The sequence below is a fragment of the Sinocyclocheilus anshuiensis genome, unplaced genomic scaffold, assembly GCF_001515605.1.
Source record: "Sinocyclocheilus anshuiensis isolate Anshui unplaced genomic scaffold, SAMN03320099.WGS_v1.1 scaffold930, whole genome shotgun sequence".
NCBI lineage: Eukaryota > Metazoa > Chordata > Actinopteri > Cypriniformes > Cyprinidae > Sinocyclocheilus > Sinocyclocheilus anshuiensis.
The window spans coordinates 827240-851008 of record NW_015539900.1 but is presented as its reverse complement, the minus strand read 5'-3'; the positions used below and the strand labels follow the sequence as shown (position 1 = coordinate 851008).

Sequence of the window (23769 nt, the reverse complement as noted above, 5' to 3'; positions counted from 1 at the left end):
TACAGAAAGTCTATGTCCATAAAACAGGTTCTGAATGAATTATGTTACTGATACCTAATGGTCAAAAGCAATAAGCAAAAGTAATAGGTCAATATTATTAAATTGCAGACAAAGATTTTGAATATCTAGGTTGGCTTGTACACTATATTGCCAAAAGTATTGGGACACCCCCTTCTAATGAACAGGTTTGACTATTTTAGTAATTTCCATGAGCAGAAATTAGTGTTTGGTGATGAGTTTTTGGCTCAAGGTTTGCATTTAAAGTCACACCAGAGGTGTTCAGCTGGGATTAGGACTTGGCTTTATGCAGACCTGTCGAGTTCTTCCGCATTGACTGAATCAATCTTTTTTTTTACCTTGCCTTATACACAGAGGCATTGTTGTGTTAGAATAGAAAAGGGTTCTGTTCAAACTATTGGTATAAAATTAGAAACACAATTCCATAGAATATCATTATATGCTTAAACATTAAGATTTGTACTCATGGAAATTATTAAAGTAGTCAAACCTGTTCATTAGAAGGGGGGGGGGCAATACTTTGGGCAATATAGTGTATGTTTGGTGCAGTAGGGGGCCCAACCTCATATTCTTTCATAGGGCCCAAAATTGCTAGCGGCGCCCCTGCAGATGAGTGAGGGTTACGAGGAAATAAAAACAAATGTATGAGGTCAGAGGCATTACTTGAGTAGTACAGAGCAGTTTGGTTTTCTTGTGCGTCTCCAGATTGTGAGTGATAAAGATAGAGCACTACAGGCAGATGGTAAGCCCCATAAAGACCACTAGCTAAGATTTAGTATGGAGTTCCCTCTGGGCTCAGAGCGCTTGTCTGCTGGCATTTATGGTTCTTAACTCCAGAATATCAAGAAACTGAATATGATTGTTGCTATAATGCAATCGATGTGTAGCTAAGGGGGAAAAAAAAGATTTTTTTAACACAATTTAGGACGCATTGTCTGTCTCTCTCTTAGTCACCAAGGCTCCCTTGCAAATATTAATGTTTTTTATTTTTTATTATTATTATTATTTTTTAAATATATAGATCAGTTTTAAAAGTTATTGCAGGCCATAGCCAGTACTATATGAGATGTAACAATTTCTACCTAGTGGTGGATCCCAGTGACACTTCATAGGGATCATATCAGATTACACAACACAGTCTTACAGGGAAGCGAAATGTCACGCTGTCATAAGATGATTGTAAAGGAAAGCCTCTCTAACCTCCTAAAGCTCCCCCTCCTGCGATTAACAGGAGTTCAACAGTGAAGGTGAATACAAACTTCAAGGTGAAATCTAAAACTTTAAGCTATTGGATGTGCATCCCCACAGACAGCAGGATTCCTCAACCAAAAACCTTCAATTTTTCTGTTTTAATTATCAGCGCTGCAAACAGGTTGATCGTTCCCGAGACTGATAAACAGGATCATTAAATATTAGCACTTAATGGTGCTGTTTAACTGTGCAGCACATATACTTTCCCCTGTACTAATGGCTGTAGAATAAAATTTGTATTAAACAAATGATCAGGGCTTGTGTTAGTTAGGAAACATTTACATGCAAATGGGTCGTAGAATCTTAAAAGACGACTACATGTCTTTTACTGCCACAGAGTCTTCTGCTTTGGGGAAAACAAGTGTTTTTCTGTCTGTCTGTGAGTAACCATTCGTTTCTATGCATGTGTTGTTTCTGTTTGCGTTCAGAACATTGAGTTTTCAAACTGCACTGTCTGAGCTAAGAGTGAGTCATAGACCAAGCGTACAGTCCTAGATAGAGCGTCATTCAACAACGATGAATAGTTAAATAAGATGTTTATTAACCAATTCAATGCTTGTACCAGGCGGCAAAGTACGGCAAACTATCTTTTTCAATACCGACATGGTCTCAGTGACTGTGGAGGCACAAAGGAGGGGGGCAATAGGTGATGCTTCATTTATTATAGCTCTATTTTCAGCAAGACAGACCCGTTTAGCAGTAGTCAATGCAATTTCAGTTCAAATGATTCATTGAGGAAGGAAGTCATCTCAATTCTCGCATATAATTTAGCATGACAATGTTTGGCGGATTCAAATTTAGGCTTTTATGGCCTACAGCCAGACTCCTTTGAGTGAAATTATGCTTACATTATAAGTTCTGCGCTTAATGGACAAATTAGGGTTTCTCTCCTCATATGACATGCAGAAAAAAAATCCCTGTCGAAGCAGTATTTTGTCATCTTCGAGAGCCTTTTAAAAGCTCAGGCATGATTACGATCTGCTTGGGCTGCATCTTGGACTGCAATCCAAACTCCCATCTGTTTGACCTGTCTGTCCCATTTGTTTGACCATTTCATAAGGGGTTCCGCAACGGAGTGTATTAGGTCCTTTACTTTTTTTATTATATGTTATGTAAAAATGGCCTGTTCAAATAAATGCTTTTATGATGCAGCAATAATTGTGTCTCATGAGAGGAAGGAAAATATTGAAAATGAATTAAGTAGAGAGATTGAAGGGGCCTCCAAATGGTTTTGCCATAATAAACTGTCTTTACATTTGGGGAAAACTGAAGTTGTATTATTTGGCTCGGCTGCTAAATTGAAAAAAAAAAAAATGCTTTAGATTAGAGGTAAAGGTTGGATATCAAATTATTACATCTAAACGAGAAGTAAAATATTTGGGTTGTGTTTTGTAATTTGACAGGAGAAAAGATTTAGCTCATTCAAAAATGTGTAATGAATAACATTTTTAGCAAGACAGGCGGCTTTCTTAGATACTGAAACTTTAAAAATGTTGGCTGGTGCATTAGTGCAGTCACACTTTGATTATGCTGCAGTTTTTTGGTATAGCGGTATTTCAAAAAATTAAAACATAAATTGCAGACTGCTCAAAATAAGATGTGTAGGGTTATTTTGAAAGTACATCCACTGATGCATTTGCGAGATGAACATTATAGGAAAATTTGTTTTTTAAAAGTCAAAAAAGGGTAACTTTTTTTTTAAAAACTGGTGATGGTGTTTAAGATATTAAAGAAAATGGTTCCAAAGTATCTGTTGGAATATTATGTATTTGTAAAAGAGGTCCACTGTTATTCTACAAGGGTGAGTAGTAATGATATACTGTATATCCTTGTAGGTTTAAGAGTGAAATGGGAAAAAAATATTTTTTATATACTAGCTGTGTTGCTTGGAATAAATTACCTGGGCGTATTCAAGAGATACAAGTTGATAGTATTTTTAGAAGAAGTTAAAAAATGGTTGTTTTATCATTGATGTTTTGAAGTTTGTGTGGTGAGTTTCTGAACTTGATGTGGATAGCACTCCATTTATGATTTGTTCGTCCATTTTTTTTTTTAATACCAAGGACCACAATGGAAATAAGCCAAAGGCTTTTTTGTGTATTTTATCCTCGACAGTTTTGAAATGTGTATAAATCAGTCTTTCTGGACTTTTTTTGTATTATGTTTTAAATTTAGTCAAATAAAACAAACAAACAAAACGCTTAGCTGGCTGGGTGCAGACCCAAGAGCTGTCAGCTGGAGATCATCACTACTGGACATCAAGTCAAGACAAAGATTTGACTTAGAAATCTATTGAATCTTTTGTGAATATATAATCCCATTTAGCCCTAGATCAGTGTTATTTTAGCTGTATTTTATAGTATTTATTAATATCTTGTATTAGCTTTTATTTTAATAGTTTGTTTTCATTTTCACTTTTAGTAATTTTGTGCTTTGTTTTAATAGTTTTGCTTTATTCTATTTAGCTTTAATTCATATATATTTCATATAATTTTAGTAATTCAACTTATATCATGCATTTGCCAAGAAAACATTTTTTTGTTTTTTCATGTTATTTATTTATCCATTTATTTTATTTAATATTACTTTATCTTTATAGGGGTTTCAAACTTTTTGATGCCACAGAATGTGATGATTCCCTTGAGAGGGACCCTCTTCCCAAAAATATAAAGGCCACTCTATATTTTAATGTATAAAGTCACACTCATACTGGGTAAAACAAATAAAATATCAATATGTGTAAAGTATTAACATATAGCCTATAATTTCTAAACAAATTTTAATACATTTTACTTTCTATGAAGGTTTTTAATTGAATTGTGTTTAATCTCATGATTACATTATTAAGAAAGCACAAGGATTACAATATAATGTGAAATTCTTTATTTTCTATTAATATCCTGTATTCATTTATTTGTTTTATTTTATCTCTGAACTTTTCCACAGACCCCTTAGCACCAGCTTGCAGGCCCCTGGACAGCAATTTGTAAACTCCTGGACTTAAAGACCATTCCATCTACATATATTGACTATGTGGTGGGTGTCATGTCAATGAAAACATCACTACGATCTAATATTTATAGACTCAACACAATTCCACCATGTGTCAAGAAGGCACGTTTTGCTAAGAGTTGCCATCCAAGCCAGATTTCTTTCCTTATAGACTGTGCTTTTAATGTCATATTTATGTACAGATGAAAGTCTCAGCCTCACTTCAGCACAATGTCGATATTTATGGAGGAGGGAGACAGCCTCAGCGCATGAGCTCATTCCCCGAGGAGCACTGCGTGGATCATGCATGCTTAAAGACTCTTTGATATGATAATAGCCTTGCATAAACATGACACTGTTATCACCAACATTGTCATAACTGTAAGCTTCTCCGAGCTAAGGGGAGTGAAAGGCCTTTTGCCAGTCAAGAATGTAATCTTTAAACACAAGGTTTGATTGAATGGATTCTGGAAATTAATGTTCATTGTTCCAATATTCAGAAAACTCAAAGCAATTCTTATGACTGATAATGTTTCAACCTGTGGTGCTAAACCAAAGACAAACTCACTAGATATTTTTACCTTTTAAGACCACTTAAATATATTCAGAGCTGTCTTTGAGCCAAATGTGAGGCTTGATATTCAGTGAAAACTGGTGTTTGAACCTGTCTATACTCTTGCAAATAAAATATAATACAAAATTAAAGATCAACACAATATTTAAAGCTTATTTTTTTAAAATACACTTATCTCAGCCTAATATGCATTTGTAGCTGTAGAGCTTGACTTTCAACACTGAGGCACTTTAAAAACATTGTTCTGTTTATGAGAATCCTGACTAACAGCATTGATTCAACCAGTGGTGTGAGTTTGTCTGACTAATGGCAGGGTTTGGGAAACCTGTTTGAAAATAATCTTTTTTACATTCAAGTTTGGTGGCACAGAAAATATACATTTCACAACCATAGCAAAACTTACTCGGTTATTTTTGTCCATCTCTCGTACCTCCTCCTCCGTCACACCTTGTCTAATCATGATTTTGATGATGATGGCATTGTTAGAGCAGCATGCTTTAAAGAAGGTGATTGGCTCGGGGCTCTCAGGATCCTGACATTTTTCAAAGTTGAGCGAATCATCAGGTGGGTAGAAGGAATCTTCTGATGCAATGCTCTTGGTATCTGGTAGTTCTGAAAAGTCCAACTCCTCAAATTCTTGGTAGACGTCATCATCGTCATCATCATCATAAGGATGGTGGTCTTCATCATCTGCATAATAAGAGTCCTCTGTAGGCTCCACAAAAGTGGAGCTTTGTATGGAGGACTCCTCATTGTTCCAGCCTCTCGCTCGGTTGTGGCCGGTGCCGTGTTGGTGATCTTTGACCAGAAGTACACCTCCTGCAACACCATTCTGAGTTATTAGCACCATTTAACTATCCAACAGGTGGAACACAAAAGCAAAAATCGTGTCGGATCCAGAATGAGTCTGTCACATAGTGAATGGTAATCCTAAAAACCAGTTCTCGATGCAAGTAATAGCATGAAGCGAAGAAAAACACTGGAACCAGAAGTTAAAGATCTTTTAGATATCATATCTTCTGCTCTTCAAGAACCGGTTGTACTTAAGTCCAGCCTTGGTTTCTGATTATCATATACATACTGAACCATCGTTTTTTTTTTTACCTAAACTATCCCATTTTTTCTTCACTTGACTTGCTCTGTGATCCAATCTGTCTCTTGTTAGAGAATTCACCAATAGTTCAAAATGAAGATGAAGGACTTCCATCGAAAAATGCTCTGACTTTCATGGGCACTGTTTTGAGAGAAGCCTCCTAATCCCTTTAGTCTCTTTCTGTCTCTCTCTCTCTCTACTCCTCCCTCCCCTTTCACAGTTACATGTGCTGAACAGTAATCTTACTGTCTGAGGAATCAATGCAGTATATTTCCCAACTGATGCAACACAAATATGCATCCAAGAATGAGCATAACAGCACTCAACACAGCTGATGCCTGTTTGTCCACTGAGGACTTTTGTATCAGTTGTACTGCTGTGTACCACTATTACTCTTATCGCTTCTATTTTTAGCCGACTTTGATACTCACATGCACATCTAGAGTGACTTTCCACACTTTGATAGCCTGTATTTGACCACGATCCACTGCTGGCTCCACAAACCACTGGATTAGAGGAAGGTTAATTGGATGCAGCAGAAATAACATGCCGCTGTGGATAAGCTGTTCTCTCATTTGTGTTCCTAAAAAATGATAACAAACATACCTACACAGACTGTCACTTTCAATGTTTTAGGCTGCATTAAGACTGCTGCTTTCTACCTACAATCCATGGATTATGTGGCTTTGGGATGATGTATAAAGACATGTTTTGTACTGATATTTCTGGACACAGAACATCAGAAACAGCACATCCTAGAGGCCGTTTTGGGTAAATTATCCAAGAAAAATGTTCCACTGGCTTAACCTGCCTGTGGCCACTTTAATATCTTCACAAAAGGCAACAGGATCATTTGAGTTGAATCATTGAGGAATATGGAAATAATTTACATTTCAAATAAAAAATAAGCACATACACATTTTATTTTTTTTTTTTAGTTTGCTTTAGTCATTTTTTGCTTTTGTCATTTCAGTTTTAGTCTTAGTAGTTTTAGTACTTAAACATTTTATTTCTGTTAGTTACCAAGGCAACATTTCTAATTACATTCTTCATCCAGTATTTATACACTGTAAAAAATAAATCCGTAAAATAACAGAAAGAGTACTGGCAGATCATTACACGGGACATTATCCAATAATTTTACGGACATTTCGGTTAACTCTAAAACACAATGCAAAGAAGTGTAAAATTCAAAATACTGGTAAAACACTTGTAAAAAAAAATACAGAAAAACTCCTTCAAATTATACAGTATATTGTGCCCTATGTTTACAGATTTTTTTAGAGTGCATTTTAATTAATGAAAACCATTTGAATAGTTTTAGTTAACAGTAACAACACTGATTCATAAGACCTGTACAACTTAATATTGTGGCTTACTAAAGGCAGCTCATTGTGTAGTTTAGACATGACACATCTATTACACAACTGTACACTGTGAGAGATTATGACTAACCCACAATAAACATTAAGGCTGAAGGTCATGAACTTTGATTGAGCATCTCGATTATATACTGGTCACTGACATGCTTGTGTTTACGAAAACATTTACTTTTATTTTACGGTGTAAAAAGAAATTCGGTAGGAAAACAAATGAACTGTACATCTTGCCAACAACATATACAGTATGACAAGAAATTCAGCTAACAAAATGTCAAATGGCCACATCAAACAAATTAGTGTGATATAATAATAAGAAACCATGGCAAGCAAACAGAAAGCAAGAAGAGTCCCAGTAGTTTTTCAACTTAAATTCAACTTAATGTTGTTTCTTCATGAAACCTCAGGCCATCCAAGATGTTTGAGTTTGCTTCTTTGTCAGATCAAATTTTGAGAACTTTAGCATTACATCACTTGTTCACTGTCTGCACATCACAATAATCCACAAGTAATCCAGTCTCCAATCCTCAATTAACATTTTGTGAAGTGAAAAGCTGTATGTTTGTCCATAATTAAAGTGTTTTAATTTTAAATGATCGCTTACAGCTAAAATATAAGCCTACAGACCTACAAAATATTGCTTTCACAAGTGAAAAATTCATTTCGTTAAAACGAAGAGAGAAATATGCACAGATCAAGCAGTTTACAAGCAAAAAGTCAAAAAAAGTAATGACAGTAGACAACTTTTTCACTGGAGGAAGCATTGTTATGGATTATTTTGGCTGGAAGCAATGACTTAAAGTGAAATGTCTTAATTATAGTTTTTTCTTCTTCTTTCAAACACATAGATTTGTGTTTCTCAAGATGTTAATTTCAGACTGGAGACGTGCATTACTTGTGAAGATTGTGATGCTTTGATCAGCTGTTTGGACTCTCATTCTGACGGCACCCATTCACTGCAGAGGATCCATTGGTAAGCAAGTGATGTAATGCTTCAAAATTTCTCCAAATCTGTTGATGAAGAAAATCTCATCTACATCTTAGATAGCCTGAGGGTGAGTAAAATCAGCAGTTTTTCATTTTTTGGGTGAACTATTCTTTTAAACGTTTAACGGGATTAAAGCATATTTAGCCAGAAAGCAGTTTGGCTCATAAGAAATTTGCTAAAAGAGTTGAAAACCTTGGTAAGGTTGATGCTATTACTCTACATGCTTACAGGAATTGTCCTGTTCTAAATGTATGTTCAGAATGAATTGTGCAATTAGTAGCTTTTTCTGCATTTTGTTGTTTTTGTACCACAAACATCCAACCGGTTTATTAGCTTTGAGTGAATAATCAGTCTTATAAAGTCAGATGTTCCAAAACGTATTATTGTGATACATCAAACATGCTTTAAAAGTCATTTGTATACTAAACATCCTTATATTACACTGACAGTAATCTTTTGTATTATTAAATTTCTAATTCACTTGGTCAGTGAACTGCATGAAAATAAGCACACGAATGATAAGTTTGATTAAAGACACAAAGCACCGTAAGTACTACACTTTGTGATTTAATATTTGTAATAAAAGTTTTCAACAACAAAAAAAAAATTTGTCTGCCATTATGAGGATGTAATTGTTACAGCGAGAGCCTCCTAGGAGGAGGTTTGAAAACATTCAGAATACTGAATACTTCACACAAACATGCGATGAAAAGGAAAAGGCTTAGTAAACCAGACACTTTACCTGGATTCTAGCTGACCTCAGAAAACTTCAGAGGAAATCAAATCAATGGCTGAGCAAACATGAAAACGGTGTCACTAGTTGCACATATAAAAATAGAACATTTGCCTTTCAGAGGAGCACAAGCTATCGAGAAGCATACAGTATCCAGTTTCAGTGTAATAAGATACTATAAGGTCACTTATAGAATCTCAGCGCTGATTAACACTATCTCTAAAGCCGTCTGAGACTAATTCTTCGGTGAATCGTGAATCTGTAACAGACGCAGCAAATTTGAAATGGAGAAAAACATACTCTGCTACGAACAATCGAAAAGGTACATTATTTATTTACAAATGTGTTGAGGATCTCCTCCTTACCTACAGACATGAAACTCTTCTACCGGACCGATGCAAGAATCATAAACCACATTTCGGCTGAAAATTTGATCAGTTTAACGAATTTTAGTGAGCTCCCATATGCGTAAGGACTTAAAATTTGGTCTAAAGGGTTTCCGAACCATCGCTGCTCTTAAAAGACGCTTTCTTAAATTAAAAAAAGTGCAACAACCTGTGTACGTGCCAGAGTTACATCTATGAGAAAGTGTTGCTAGGCCATGCTGAGCACGAGACAGACATACAACGGTCGATATCAACTTGAACAGCAAACAAATATGCTAGCTCAACCACTGACTCAACTAGCACTCTAAACGGTCTTCTAAGCTACTGGAAATAATTTTTCAGAGTTGAACACCGAGCTAGCAGGCAGAGATCAGATTCGCGACTCACTGTGAGCCATAAACTCTACCGTCAAACTACGCTTCGGCTGCTAGATACCGACTCTGTGCTTCTTAGAATTGGTCAACAACAGTCGCACACGAACTGTTGGTGAAACGAAATTCCCTCTTTTCCACATGACAGGAAGCAGATGGGTGTGACGTAACCGTTAAATCCGCCTCCATCCGCTTCTGGTCTGCACATAAAATTAGGGAGGTTAAAGCATCGAGAAATGAAGGTAAGACACACTACCGAAAGCATCAAATCAAACAAGACCCTCTCATTCAAAAACTTCAAGATCATATTTCATTGAAAATTTAAACCTAATAAACAAAAAGGTACTAATGTGACAGTCCAGCTCCATTATATGACCCAGACGTTGAGACTTTTCATCCCTGGAGTCTGACTTGCCTCTCCATGAGGGTGATGAAAGGAACCATGTAGGTCGAGTCTTGCCACGAACAAATCTCCACAAATAAGGTAACAACTAGATTTAATAAATTAATACACATACTTAATCTTTTTTTTCTGTTTTTTTTTTCTTTTTAGGAGCGAGACATTCTTTTTAATCCACGGTTGGCTGGCTGTAGGGATTCACTCTTTCACCCCGTTTATGCACAGGACTCTTTCGCCCCTTTTTGCTGGCAGGGTCAGAGAGGCCAGCGGTCAGTTTTTTGAGTCTTAGTGGACATGCTGGATGTACGGACGCACACAGAGGGAGCAGGAGAGGAAGGTTGTTCAGTCATTCGCGCATGCGCACACATGCTCGCTCACTCGCACACAAAAACAGTGACTCCAAAGCAATCCCAAGCTCTTTACTCCTGCACTGAACTGCTGTGTGTGGTAGTGCTGGGCTTGCCAGCTTTTCGTTCATAGTTCACAAGTCTCTGTCCAACAAGGTACCTGCATGGATGAAAAAAGAACAAAACACAAATCAACACAAAACCTAGATAAACAAGCTTATCAGTAAAGTGTGAAGTGACAGACTTGATTCTTATTCAAAAGTGGGACATAAATTCTATTAAAAATGATAAAAAATGCCCCAAATATCGAAAATGCAAGTTTTTATGTATCAAGCAATCTAATGATATATATGCCATATTATATTAGTTGTATTATATTAAAATTGAATCATATTTACTAGGTATGATTTTTAGGTAATAGCCATAACTGATCATGTTACTTACATTTTTCCAGGATTCTTTAATCAATAAAAAGTTATTTGAAATAGAAATCTTTTATAAAATTATAAATGTCTTTGCTATCAATTTTGATAATTTTATTGCATCCTTGCTGAGTAAAAGTATTAATTTATTTTTATAAAACAAAATCTGTCCCCAAATCTTTGAATGGTAGAGCAAATGGGTGGCACATTATTGAAAATTCTCTCAAGGTACAAAAACATCTCTGAAAATCAAATCCACTAGGCATTTGTATTGGCAAGTATTGACTCTTAAGAAAGTAGTTAATTTCAAAATCCTGTTCAAGACTCACTTGTCATTCTTGATGTGCTCATAAAGGCGCTTGAATTGTCGGATTTGGAAAAAGAGGATACCCATCAGTACCACTACCATCAGAAGGAAGGGGTAGATTCTCCTCTGCACCAGATTCTGCATCTCCATAGTGACCCCTATTCAGAGAGACAAGAGCTGGTTAGAATGGATAACTGTGCTAAAGTATTGTAACATGAGAGTAAACCTCTGCAAGAAAAACATGTCTTAAGATACATGATGGTTTTTGACTGTTTAATTACGATTTCAGGCAGAAAGAGAGTTCTATTTTGGGTGACTGAGGTCCTTGAGAACACACCTGGCCTTCTTAAGGCATGTAAGATATCCCTAATGTTCGGTAGCACAGCCGGTGATGAGCTAATTTTACCACACTACTCCCACAACAGCCACTGACACAGCCAGAATGCTTTCAGTGGTGCACTAACCGAAATGAGTCAGTATATGTGAACATATATAGCAGAACGATGGTGATTTGCTCTTTATTGAGCCACAAAGAGAGTTGGAAGTGTCCCGACACGAACAAACAGGTATTTATTGGAATCTTAAATGTCACTATACAACTCCCATATGCAGTATGAAGGGCACCTAACTATTCAGATTTCATCTGAATTTTTGCACTTAAAAAGCTCAAGTAGTCATTTACAATGCAGCTGTTACAACTGGACTTTGTCCTCTTTGATTGAAGACCATTCAAATCTCCTCATGATGAAGCCACTCGAATGAGTGCTAAAACCTCTTCTAAAAGATGAGAATCAAACAAAGTCCAACTTCAATGACAATTATGTGATGTCCAGGATGAAAGCAATCAAAGAACTTACTATATATAAGGGACTATCAAATCAGTTTTATTTTCACCAAATTCTGTGTTGTGTATTTACATTTTTCTGCTAAATAAATTCTGGTAAATACATTTTCTTGTAAATATTCCTTAAAAATTATGTTTTAATAATAATTGTATTAGTAGTAGTAATATTACCATTACATTAAGTAATATGTTTCTGTCACAGTTACTTCAAGTTAAACCAAACTTTTATTTTGACAGGTTGCTGTAAAGACCTTTAGGCTTCTGTTTGTATATGAAATGGCAGTAGTTTTTCTCAAAACAAATGCTAAAATTCTCATGAAGTGACTCTCAGAGCACCTCTGGAGATTATGTTTATGTGTTCATGTACTCATATATTGAGGCGGCAGAGGCTGAAAACACTGTCTGCGCCATTCATTCACACAGAGACATGCAGGATTCATATTTAAGCGGCTTAATATTCATCAACATTAGACAATATCGCATATTGATTTAAGTGTACTGACCTACTTTTGATTTATCCATCCAAATTTTGGCAAATTTCATGACATTCCATGTTATACAGTCAATTCCGTCAATGTTTTTTTTATATATAAACCTCTCTAAAAACCCTCACATTTATAATTAATATAGTTCAACTTTACGGTTGAAAATATATGTAATTATTTGATTTCATATTTTAGCATTAAACCAGAGACACATTTTTCTGGCATAAAAACATTAAGGTTTTTGATTGACCAATTACAGCATCAGACTTTTGAAAACTATGACAGATAAAAGTTAAATTTACACTAAATACAACTAAGCCTAATACAAACATGTTCTGAGAAACTGAGAGCTTTGACTAACACCAGCATTGTTTCTACCCACCTAGAAGGGGGACGATGCCTACAGCAATCACATAGGGGATGCAGAGAGAAAGCAGTAGTACAGCAATGACCGGGGCCGCCAGCTTCCTGATGATGAAATGAAGGTCAATGTTCCTGATTCCATTGGCATACACCTGAAAAGCAGTAAATCATTCAGTTAGTGAGTGTACCCATCTATAGTCAAGCATCTAGACCCTTAACAGCACCACAGAGATCATGAACAAACGATAGTCACCGCAGCCACTAACCTGCTCAATAACGGTCTTCAACCACCACTGGGGACCCATGAGGGTGATGGCAGCAATGATTTTGGCATGCAGCACTCCTAAAGCCCAGTCCTTAACAATACAGAGAAAAATAAGAGTCAATACCACTGACACAGCCATACCTCTGTGCCCCACTTAGCGCCTGTGGAAATTAAGTTCTCCAAACAGGATGGATTAGATTAGTCGGGCAAAAGGAGTCTGTTGAAAAACTGCCTGCTACTGGAGTAAATCCAACCAAAATCTGTTTTCCGGTACATCAGTGACACAGCTCATTAGCTCAAACAGAGAACAGTGCACGGCACAAAAACAAAAGCTGGGTCAGATAAAAACTGACACACAGTGGACATGTCAGATGAGAATACAGTTGCTAAGTCAAGGTTATTTTTAAACTATTTGTGTATAAAGAACTCACAACACTAAAGAACAGAAAATTCTCTCATCATTTCCTTACCCTCATGCTGTCCCAGATGAATATTTCTTCAGATTAATTCAAAGACTTTTAGAAAAAGAATTAATCTCTATGAGTCCATGCAATGCAAGCAGCTTTGTTTTCTTCTGAAGTCATATACTTTTAAGACAGCATGAGGGTGAGTAAATAGTGAGAGAATTTTCATATTTGGGTGGAGTATGCCTTTAACACACAGGGGGCGTCTTAATTGAGAAAAAATACATTGTGACCATCAACATTTTCTCGGGTGATGTTCAATAAATGACATACTCAAAGTTTGTAATTTATTCACCCTTATGATTTCAAATTAGTGCTGGGCAATGATTAATTGCATCCAAAATATGCTTATTGCTTATTAAATATGCTTAATGCTTATTACTAGTTAGAGTAAGGTAGTTGTTAATTTTAGGTATGGGGTAGGATTAAGGGATCTAAAATATGGTCATGCAGAATGAGGCATTTATATGTGGATTATAAATACTAATAAACAGCCAATATGCAAGCAATATGCATGCTAATAAACAACTAGTTAATAGTGAGAATAGGTCCTTAAAATAAAGTGTTACCATAAAAGTTTGTGTGAACTGTGTATATTTATTATGGATATGTAAAGCCACACACATACAGTATATATTTTGAAAATATTTACATGTATATATTTATATTCATATAATTCATATTATATATAAACATATTGAACATATAAACATAACGTATTTTTCTTAAATATATACATGCATGTGTGTGTATTTATATATACATAATAAATATACACAGTACACATATATATTTTGCACAAAAAAATAATAATTTTGGCTGCGATTAATGCCCAGCACTATTTTAAATTAATTTGTCTTTAAAAATAAAATAAAAAATATATCCCTTGAAAGCCATTGGTTCTAACATGCAGTGTGAAAAAATGTCAACTATGTCATATATACTGCTTTTGATACTTTAAAGGGGTGCTATTATGCTTTTCTACAAAGTCTTGATTTTGTTTTGGAGGTGTACTAGAACAGGCTCTCATATTGCGCTTTTCCACTGCGTGGTACGACTCAGCTCGGCACGGCTCGGTTTGCGTTTCCACTGCAGTTTAGTATCGCTTTAGAGTGGGCGGGATTATTCACATGTCGTTAGACATGCAGGATTCATATTTAAGCGGCTTAATATTCATCAACATTAGACAATATCGCATATTGATTTAAGTGTACTGACCTACTTTTGATTTATCCATCCAAATTTTGGCAAATTTCATGACATTCCATGTTATACAGTCAATTCCGTCAATGTTTTTTTTATATATAAACCTCTCTAAAAACCCTCACATTTATAATTAATATAGTTCAACTTTACGGTTGAAAATATATGTAATTATTTGATTTCATATTTTAGCATTAAACCAGAGACACATTTTTCTGGCATAAAAACATTAAGGTTTTTGATTGACCAATTACAGCATCAGACTTTTGAAAACTATGACAGATAAAAGTTAAATTTACACTAAATACAACTAAGCCTAATACAAACATGTTCTGAGAAACTGAGAGCTTTGACTAACACCAGCATTGTTTCTACCCACCTAGAAGGGGGACGATGCCTACAGCAATCACATAGGGGATGCAGAGAGAAAGCAGTAGTACAGCAATGACCGGGGCCGCCAGCTTCCTGATGATGAAATGAAGGTCAATGTTCCTGATTCCATTGGCATACACCTGAAAAGCAGTAAATCATTCAGTTAGTGAGTGTACCCATCTATAGTCAAGCATCTAGACCCTTAACAGCACCACAGAGATCATGAACAAACGATAGTCACCGCAGCCACTAACCTGCTCAATAACGGTCTTCAACCACCACTGGGGACCCATGAGGGTGATGGCAGCAATGATTTTGGCATGCAGCACTCCTAAAGCCCAGTCCTTAACAATACAGAGAAAAATAAGAGTCAATACCACTGACACAGCCATACCTCTGTGCCCCACTTAGCGCCTGTGGAAATTAAGTTCTCCAAACAGGATGGATTAGATTAGTCGGGCAAAAGGAGTCTGTTGAAAAACTGCCTGCTACTGGAGTAAATCCAACCAAAATCTGTTTTCCGGTACATCAGTGACACAGCTCATTAGCTCAAACAGAGAACAGTGCACGGCACAAAAACAAAAGCTGGGTCAGATAAAAACTGACACACAGTGGACATGTCAGATGAGAATACAGTTGCTAAGTCAAGGTTATTTTTAAACTATTTGTGTATAAAGAACTCACAACACTAAAGAACAGAAAATTCTCTCATCATTTCCTTACCCTCATGCTGTCCCAGATGAATATTTCTTCAGATTAATTCAAAGACTTTTAGAAAAAGAATTAATCTCTATGAGTCCATGCAATGCAAGCAGCTTTGTTTTCTTCTGAAGTCATATACTTTTAAGACAGCATGAGGGTGAGTAAATAGTGAGAGAATTTTCATATTTGGGTGGAGTATGCCTTTAACACACAGGGGGCGTCTTAATTGAGAAAAAATACATTGTGACCATCAACATTTTCTCGGGTGATGTTCAATAAATGACATACTCAAAGTTTGTAATTTATTCACCCTTATGATTTCAAATTAGTGCTGGGCAATGATTAATTGCATCCAAAATATGCTTATTGCTTATTAAATATGCTTAATGCTTATTACTAGTTAGAGTAAGGTAGTTGTTAATTTTAGGTATGGGGTAGGATTAAGGGATCTAAAATATGGTCATGCAGAATGAGGCATTTATATGTGGATTATAAATACTAATAAACAGCCAATATGCAAGCAATATGCATGCTAATAAACAACTAGTTAATAGTGAGAATAGGTCCTTAAAATAAAGTGTTACCATAAAAGTTTGTGTGAACTGTGTATATTTATTATGGATATGTAAAGCCACACACATACAGTATATATTTTGAAAATATTTACATGTATATATTTATATTCATATAATTCATATTATATATAAACATATTGAACATATAAACATAACGTATTTTTCTTAAATATATACATGCATGTGTGTGTATTTATATATACATAATAAATATACACAGTACACATATATATTTTGCACAAAAAAATAATAATTTTGGCTGCGATTAATGCCCAGCACTATTTTAAATTAATTTGTCTTTAAAAATAAAATAAAAAATATATCCCTTGAAAGCCATTGGTTCTAACATGCAGTGTGAAAAAATGTCAACTATGTCATATATACTGCTTTTGATACTTTAAAGGGGTGCTATTATGCTTTTCTACAAAGTCTTGATTTTGTTTTGGAGGTGTACTAGAACAGGCTCTCATATTGCGCTTTTCCACTGCGTGGTACGACTCAGCTCGGCACGGCTCGGTTTGCGTTTCCACTGCAGTTTAGTATCGCTTTAGAGTGGGCGGGATTATTCACATGTCGTTAGCTGCGCCGCCTCTACTGCCGTGACTCCTGAAAAACTTTTTCATTCCACGTCGCCCCATAAGGCTCTCGCTGGATCCGCTCCTCTGCTATCAACGAGAGGAGCGTCTGTGCTTCCTCAACAGACGAAATAGCCACATTTTTTTGTTAAAAAATGTGCGCTCGTTCAAAACAGTTGTGTTTGATCCTTTGCTGGCTGTGCTGATTTAAATCTAGCGGTTCTTTCGTGTTTGTGTCGCAAGTTCAGTGACGATAGTGACGATTCTCTCCGGCCAATCCGTGATCAGCAGATTTTACACGTCACGTTTTGGTAGCGGTACGGTTCACTTGGAACCTCAAGCGAGGTGGTACCAAAAAAAAAGTACCAGGTACTGTACCCAGTGGAAAACCCCCCAAAAGTAAACCGTACCGAGCCATACCGTGCAGTGGAAAAGTGCCATAATAGTCAGGGTGGCCAACTTCGGTGATGAAGAGCCACAGTCCTGCAGAGCATTGCTCCAACCTTGATAAAAACTCACCTAGCAACATTACAGACTAACTAAAGTTGAAAAAGTGAAAAAGCATAATAGGACCCCTTTAATGGTGGGATGTGTTATTGTGGAGCTTGATAGCCCCAGTCCTAATTTACTTTCATTACATGGAAAAAAGCAGATAGAATATTCTTTACAATTAGCGTTTTTTGTGTACCACGGAAGAAAGGGGTCATAGGGGTCTAGAAAAACATAAAGGTGAGTAAATCATACATCTGTTCTATTCTGGGTGAACTGTGCCTTTAAGAGCAGGACTCCTATTGGTGCTTTACCTGCCAGGGGTAGAACAGCGGCGTCTGATCCAGCGGCACTCTGAGAGGAGCTACAATCACCAGCTCGAACAGCAGTCCCAAGAGCAGAGGGATCACTCCAGCCAACAGCACAGCCACAATCAGTGTCTTCAAAATCTGAGTTCACACAAATCAGCAACACGGCTCATTATGGAATCATCTGTCTTTGGCTCCTTTGTATGTAATCAATAGTTTTTAAGTCATGTATGTTGCAGTAAAATAACCCCAAAATTAGGGCTGGGCAAAAAAAATTTTCATTTTTTATAAATATAGGATTTGTATTAAATCTATATTCATTCATAGTCAAATCGAATCGAGAATTGAAAGCAAAAATCGAATATCGAATCAAAAATCGAAATCGAATCGAGAGCTTGAAAATCGAAATCGAATCGAATTGGAACATCTGAATCGATACCCAGCCCTACCCAAAATCCTAATCTATTCCTCTCTTTTTTCCATTCCTTTTAAGCCACAATGAAACCACTGCATTCAGTACCATGAGGGTCCACTCCTGAACCTTGAGCAGGATGACTCTCCGCCCCTGAGGCATCCAGGCCAGCAGCACTGTGATCGCTCTGATGGAGAGCCAGCACACATACAGCCCACACGCTGCAGTGTACAGCTCATGGATCTTAGCACTGCCTGTCCAGAAGGACATCAGCCAGCGTCCAGTGAACACTGTGACAAACACAGACAGTGAGACAAACTTTTCTATGCTCTCTCTCTCTTTGAAAGCATACGGATCAGTATAGAAATAAATAAATAAAGGTTTTAAGGAAAATATCATTTAATAACAGCATTTTAATATTTTTAAACATTAAAGTAATAGTCTATTATGCTCATCAAGGCTGCATTTTCTTTTAACAAAAATAATAAGGAATATAAATTGTTATTATTCCATGGAGCACAAAAGGAGAAATTTCAATAACACTTTATTTTACAGTGTCCTTGTTACATACTACATGTATTTACTGTAGTAAGTAATACTAGCAAAATGATGGATAATTACATGCAACTAACCATAAACCAAAACCTAATCCTAACCCTATTGGGACCTATATTCTTATTACTCAGTACTTAAATGTAAGTATACTGTAACAAAGACCCTTTAAAATAAAGTGTAACCTACATTTCCAAGACTGTGTGGGTCATTGTTTTACATGAAATTACAAGGAACAGGGACTGAATATTCAAACTTTAAAAACAGCTTTAAAACACCATTAAAATGGCCCATAAGACTATTGTGCTTTAAATCTGGCAAAGTTGCATGATAGCTTTGATTAACACAAGCTTTGAAATTTAATTGGCTGACCACTTAAACTGCTTTTGAATCCTTTTTGAATATTGAAAGCTCAATGCCACCAGCACAATTCTTTAAACTTCTATTTCATTTATGTTCTATAAAGCAATATGAGGGTGAGCAAATGATAAGATCCCAATTTGTTGGACTCTCACCTGGTAATGTGAGACACACCAAACTGGCCAAAAGCAGCGTCACACACATGAACAATATCAGCAACACAATCTATAAAGGGGGCCAAAAGAGAAAAATAAACATTAAAGACCCTCAATCTGAAAATCAGATTCACAAACTCGACATTCACAGCAATATAAAAGTCAACTGGACAGAGTTGGGAGTACCCTTAGAGGGAATTTTATGGGCCGGTGATAGGGCTGAAAGCCTACTGGGCCCCCCTGCTGCAGTATGGCCTGGTGGGCAGCGTGCAGCCCTTCTCCCACCACAGGAATGGCGTTGTTTCGGGCCTGCTGGTTGTTGTTGTTGGCTTGCTGGTTGCCGTTGTTCTCATTGTCTTCCTGGTCTCCCAGCAAGTAAGAGTGCAAGTCTCTGAAAGGTGTGGCACAACGTAGCGTTGATTGAGATTATCATTAGAGCTTCAAGATTCAAGAAATTCAAGAAAGAGATTAAAAAAAAGGTGAACTAAACCCTCCTATTAAAATCAAGGTGTAGGCATAATGTAAATTAGAGATTTATTCCACAATGTGGACAGCTTTAACAGGAGCATTTGTGAAAGTGCAGAACTCTGTACACATGAACTCAAGCTGAACTGCACGGCTCAAACAGTTGCACACTGAAGTGACAGAATTCATTGATTATAATGGAATAAAATGGGCATAAAAATACCACATAAAATACATTTGAATCCAAGAGCTATTGAATCAAAACTAATGATTGTTATTGTAACATCAACGGAAATATTCGACAGATATGATTTGTCATGATTGTGCTACCCTAACACAAATTTCAGTTCCAGTGACAGGTTTTTTTAACACAGAGAAAACCAGAAAAAGTCATTTCAGTCCATGAGGTTAACGGAAGTAATGAGCAACAGGGTAAATGTGTGTGAGACTCACAGCAAGTAGCCAGCGGTCACGGTCCACGCTCGCACCAGACCTTTGAGCCACTGCCGTGTATGTCCCTGTTCCAACAGAGCAGGAAGAACAACCTGCAACAAAAGCAACTCCAGAGACAGCTCACTCACTGGAGCGTCGCTGAAAGAGAGAGACAGGGAGAGGAAGTCATTACATTTGTATATAAACTACTGGTATCACTCTTCTCACTTAGCAATAGAGCATGACATCAATTTGTCATATTTGCCGCCCATAATGTTAAACCTCCACAAGTTCCCTATGGAACATCTCATTTGTTTTTAGAATAAAATGGCCTGGGAGTCATCTAATCAGATCTGTAGCATTTTTCCAGGCCTTATACCACCCTTTTGGTCCTCTTTAAATAACAATTTCACACTGTGACTCCCAGACAAGCTCATTTTATTTCATCCTTTCAATTCTTGAATACTAATATGAACATTTTAAATGTATATAAAGCCAACACTACTGCCCCTTTAGTGTGTGCATGAACTTACTGTTGTGTAATTTATCTAAGTACCGTAGTAGTCATTCTGTAGCAACTACAGAACAATATGCTTTTAAAGCACAACGATTTAAAAATAACCATGTCATTTATGTTTTAGAACCAAATGTGGAACTTTCTTCAAATAATGCTTAACCACAGACTTTAAAGGGGTCCTATTATGCTCTTTTACAAAGTCTTGATTTTTGTAGTCCAAACGAGTCGTTCGTTGTAGTTTTTGAAAAGTGATTTCTGTTAAATAAAATATCCCCTTTTGAAGTGGACTTTGAGCTTTGTAACTTTGCAGATCTTTTTTTATGCTCAAACAGCAACATTACAGACTAACTAAAGTTGAAAAAGTGAAAAAGCATAATAGGACCCCTTTAAGGCCTGTTCATAACAATAACTATTAGCGCCACATCAATGAAGAATGAACGAACATTCTATTTATTTACTTTAAGCACACACTGACATTGTGTCGTTTTCTGCTTTAAAATACTCAAGCCTTTTAAAGTTAGCCAATTCTGATAGACTGTCAAAGTTTTTATCATTTATCAGCATGAAAAAAAATCATTATGAAAGTTATTCTAACTATATTGTACATTATAATAATAGTTGTGGTGTGCACTTCCCCATTCCCCAAAATTATTAAAACTTCGCAGTTATAATTATCGATATAGTTATCGTCCTTGGTGTGAACAGCCCTTTATTCTACACATAAATTGAAAACCGGTGTTCTAAAAACTCATATATTTGAGTTAACCCGAGGAGTTAAACAACAGGACATCAATTAGTGAACCGGGAGAGAACAGGGCGTTATGTAGTGTTAAAACAAAAAAACATTAAAGGGATAGTTCACCAATAAATGAACATTCTGACATCATGTATTCACCCTTATGACCCATAAATGCATGACTACATAAGATATTTTCTCTGTTTTTGTCCAAACATCTTCATATGGGTTTGGAAGTTCAAACATTAGCTTTCTCAGTCATTCAAACAATATTTAAAAGCCCCCAACACGTGAAAGATGGCCTCTTTCAGCAGAAGTCCGAGTCAGTGCCCTAACAAACACTACAGCTATTCAAAGTACTCTCCTAGTGATGATTGTAAAGCTCAACACTGCTGAGAGGACAACAGGGTTACATAGGGAAAAATACTCTACACAAACACAGAGTGAGGAGACTTTCTATGGCATTATTGTTGTGGACATTACATTAATAGCTCTCTGCAAGATCAGACTGTAGTAATGCTCTGCTGTGAATGATGACATCAGGTGTAACACACCTGCCAAATGATGCAACAGGCCCACCTGACACTACAGAGTCCTTACACTCATAGGTGGTTTGCAATCACGTGATTCTGATGACGCGCGAAATGCAGCTGGAGGGCAGGAAGTGATTTTTCTCCATAGAAATGACTAACAAAACTCAAAATGCCTGTGTTTTGCGTTGTTTATGGATGCTCAAATCGACAAAACGGAGAAACCACAAGGAGCTTTTATCCTGTACGAAAATGTGTTGTTCATAAGGGGGAAAAAGTCAAGAAATTGACTGAAAAACGCAGGAAAAAGTGGCTTGTAAACCTGCGTCTGCGGTCGGGAGGAGCAGAGCCGGATAATGCTCGTGTGTGCAAATGATTAATATAAGATATAATAATATATTAAGAGAATTTGAATAAAAGTTTTGTTTTACGTGCTGCTAACAGGACCAACAGCCACATACCCTGTAACTTACATGCAGCAAAGTTTCAGGAGTGACATATTCCACATCCCTCATATAAATACGGTATTCACTTTCGAAATAGTTGCTTAGCCTATATCCACTGCCTCAATATATGGCAGGCAAGTATTTCAATTTAGTTTAAAAATCGCTCCTCTTCATAACATATGGATAACGTCCAACATATGTTGTGATTATAAATACCTTTCTCTTGTAATAGCGTGGTGGTTGAAGAGAGATCCCCTCATATGAGTGTCTTTTCGTACACGATAAAAGCTCCTTGTGGTTTCTCGGTTTGGCCAATTTGAGCATCCATAAACAACGCAAAACACAGGAATTTTTAGTTTCTGCTAGTGATTCCTACAGAGAAAAATCACTTCCTGCCCTCCAGCTGCATTTCGCAGGTCATCAGTGACGTCATGTGCAAACAACCTATTAGGTAATGAAGCAAAGGTCTGCCATGACTATACTTGTGCCGGTATTCGGTAATGCGGTATATCACGGTAATGAATATGCACGATATTGTTATCGTGGGCACTTTATTGGTCTTTATCATTCTTTTGCACTTTAATCTGTGTAAAACTTTTAACTTTATACATTTTTCTGTATTGCTTTATTGCATTTAAATGTTCAGTTATTTTTGTTATAAGAAAAAAAGTTATTAAACCTGTTATACTGTATTATGACAGCACTTTTTAAAACTAAATGTCAATACCGTGATAATACCGCACACCGTGATAAAAGCATTAGCAATTAATCGCAACATGAAAATTTGATACCGGCATATCCCTAGCCATGACCACAGTAATTAGCACTTCACATTTATGGGCCCTTGTAACCATGAAGTCACAGAGAGAGAGAACTTTGCTTCCTCTGGTTGTAATCTTTGACAGGATTTACACAGTAAAACAAGCAAAAGCACCTTGTCCTCAAGCTCTGAATCTTTACACAAAGTTTAGGCAATTATCTCAAGGAATATTAAGCTTTAGGACTTTATGACAATGAGATGGAAATACATTTTATTTACCTGTAAAGCATCACATTGTAGGGAAGAAATGAAGGGAAGATGTGTTTGATTATCCGGATAGGAAGCCACAACATGAGAAGAACGATTGAGCCAAATACAACCTGAAAAGAGAGAAAAACCTTTTCATTTAAGAACATGGAAAACAGAAAAGTACTGAGCACTAAAGGGGGGGGGGGGGGGGCGTGGGGGGGGGAAAAAAAAAGAGATGGAAAAAAAAAAA

The 23769-nt window shown here is 36.5% G+C and overlaps 2 protein-coding genes across 2 annotated transcripts in view; both read right to left on the bottom strand.

Moving 5' to 3' along the window:
- Window positions 1-5951, bottom strand: part of LOC107686083 (ankyrin repeat domain-containing protein 33B-like) — a 10764-nt gene extending 4813 nt beyond the window's left edge. The window contains exon 1 of the mRNA XM_016482920.1: window positions 5238-5951. Coding sequence (XP_016338406.1) covers window positions 5238-5684 — 447 coding nt within the window. The 5' untranslated portion in view covers window positions 5685-5951. The remainder of the gene's footprint in view (window positions 1-5237) is intronic.
- A 4361-nt stretch (window positions 5952-10312) lies between these two features.
- Window positions 10313-23769, bottom strand: part of LOC107686038 (E3 ubiquitin-protein ligase MARCH6) — a 23133-nt gene continuing 9676 nt past the window's right edge. Inside the window, exons 17-26 of the mRNA XM_016482851.1 lie at window positions 23550-23650; window positions 20303-20440; window positions 19571-19775; window positions 19385-19454; window positions 18426-18607; window positions 17912-18046; window positions 15511-15600; window positions 15264-15396; window positions 11283-11418; window positions 10313-10691 (exon numbers count right to left, since the gene is read on the bottom strand). Of these exons, the coding sequence (XP_016338337.1) occupies window positions 10604-10691; window positions 11283-11418; window positions 15264-15396; window positions 15511-15600; window positions 17912-18046; window positions 18426-18607; window positions 19385-19454; window positions 19571-19775; window positions 20303-20440; window positions 23550-23650 (1278 nt within the window). The 3' untranslated portion in view covers window positions 10313-10603. The remainder of the gene's footprint in view (window positions 10692-11282; window positions 11419-15263; window positions 15397-15510; window positions 15601-17911; window positions 18047-18425; window positions 18608-19384; window positions 19455-19570; window positions 19776-20302; window positions 20441-23549; window positions 23651-23769) is intronic.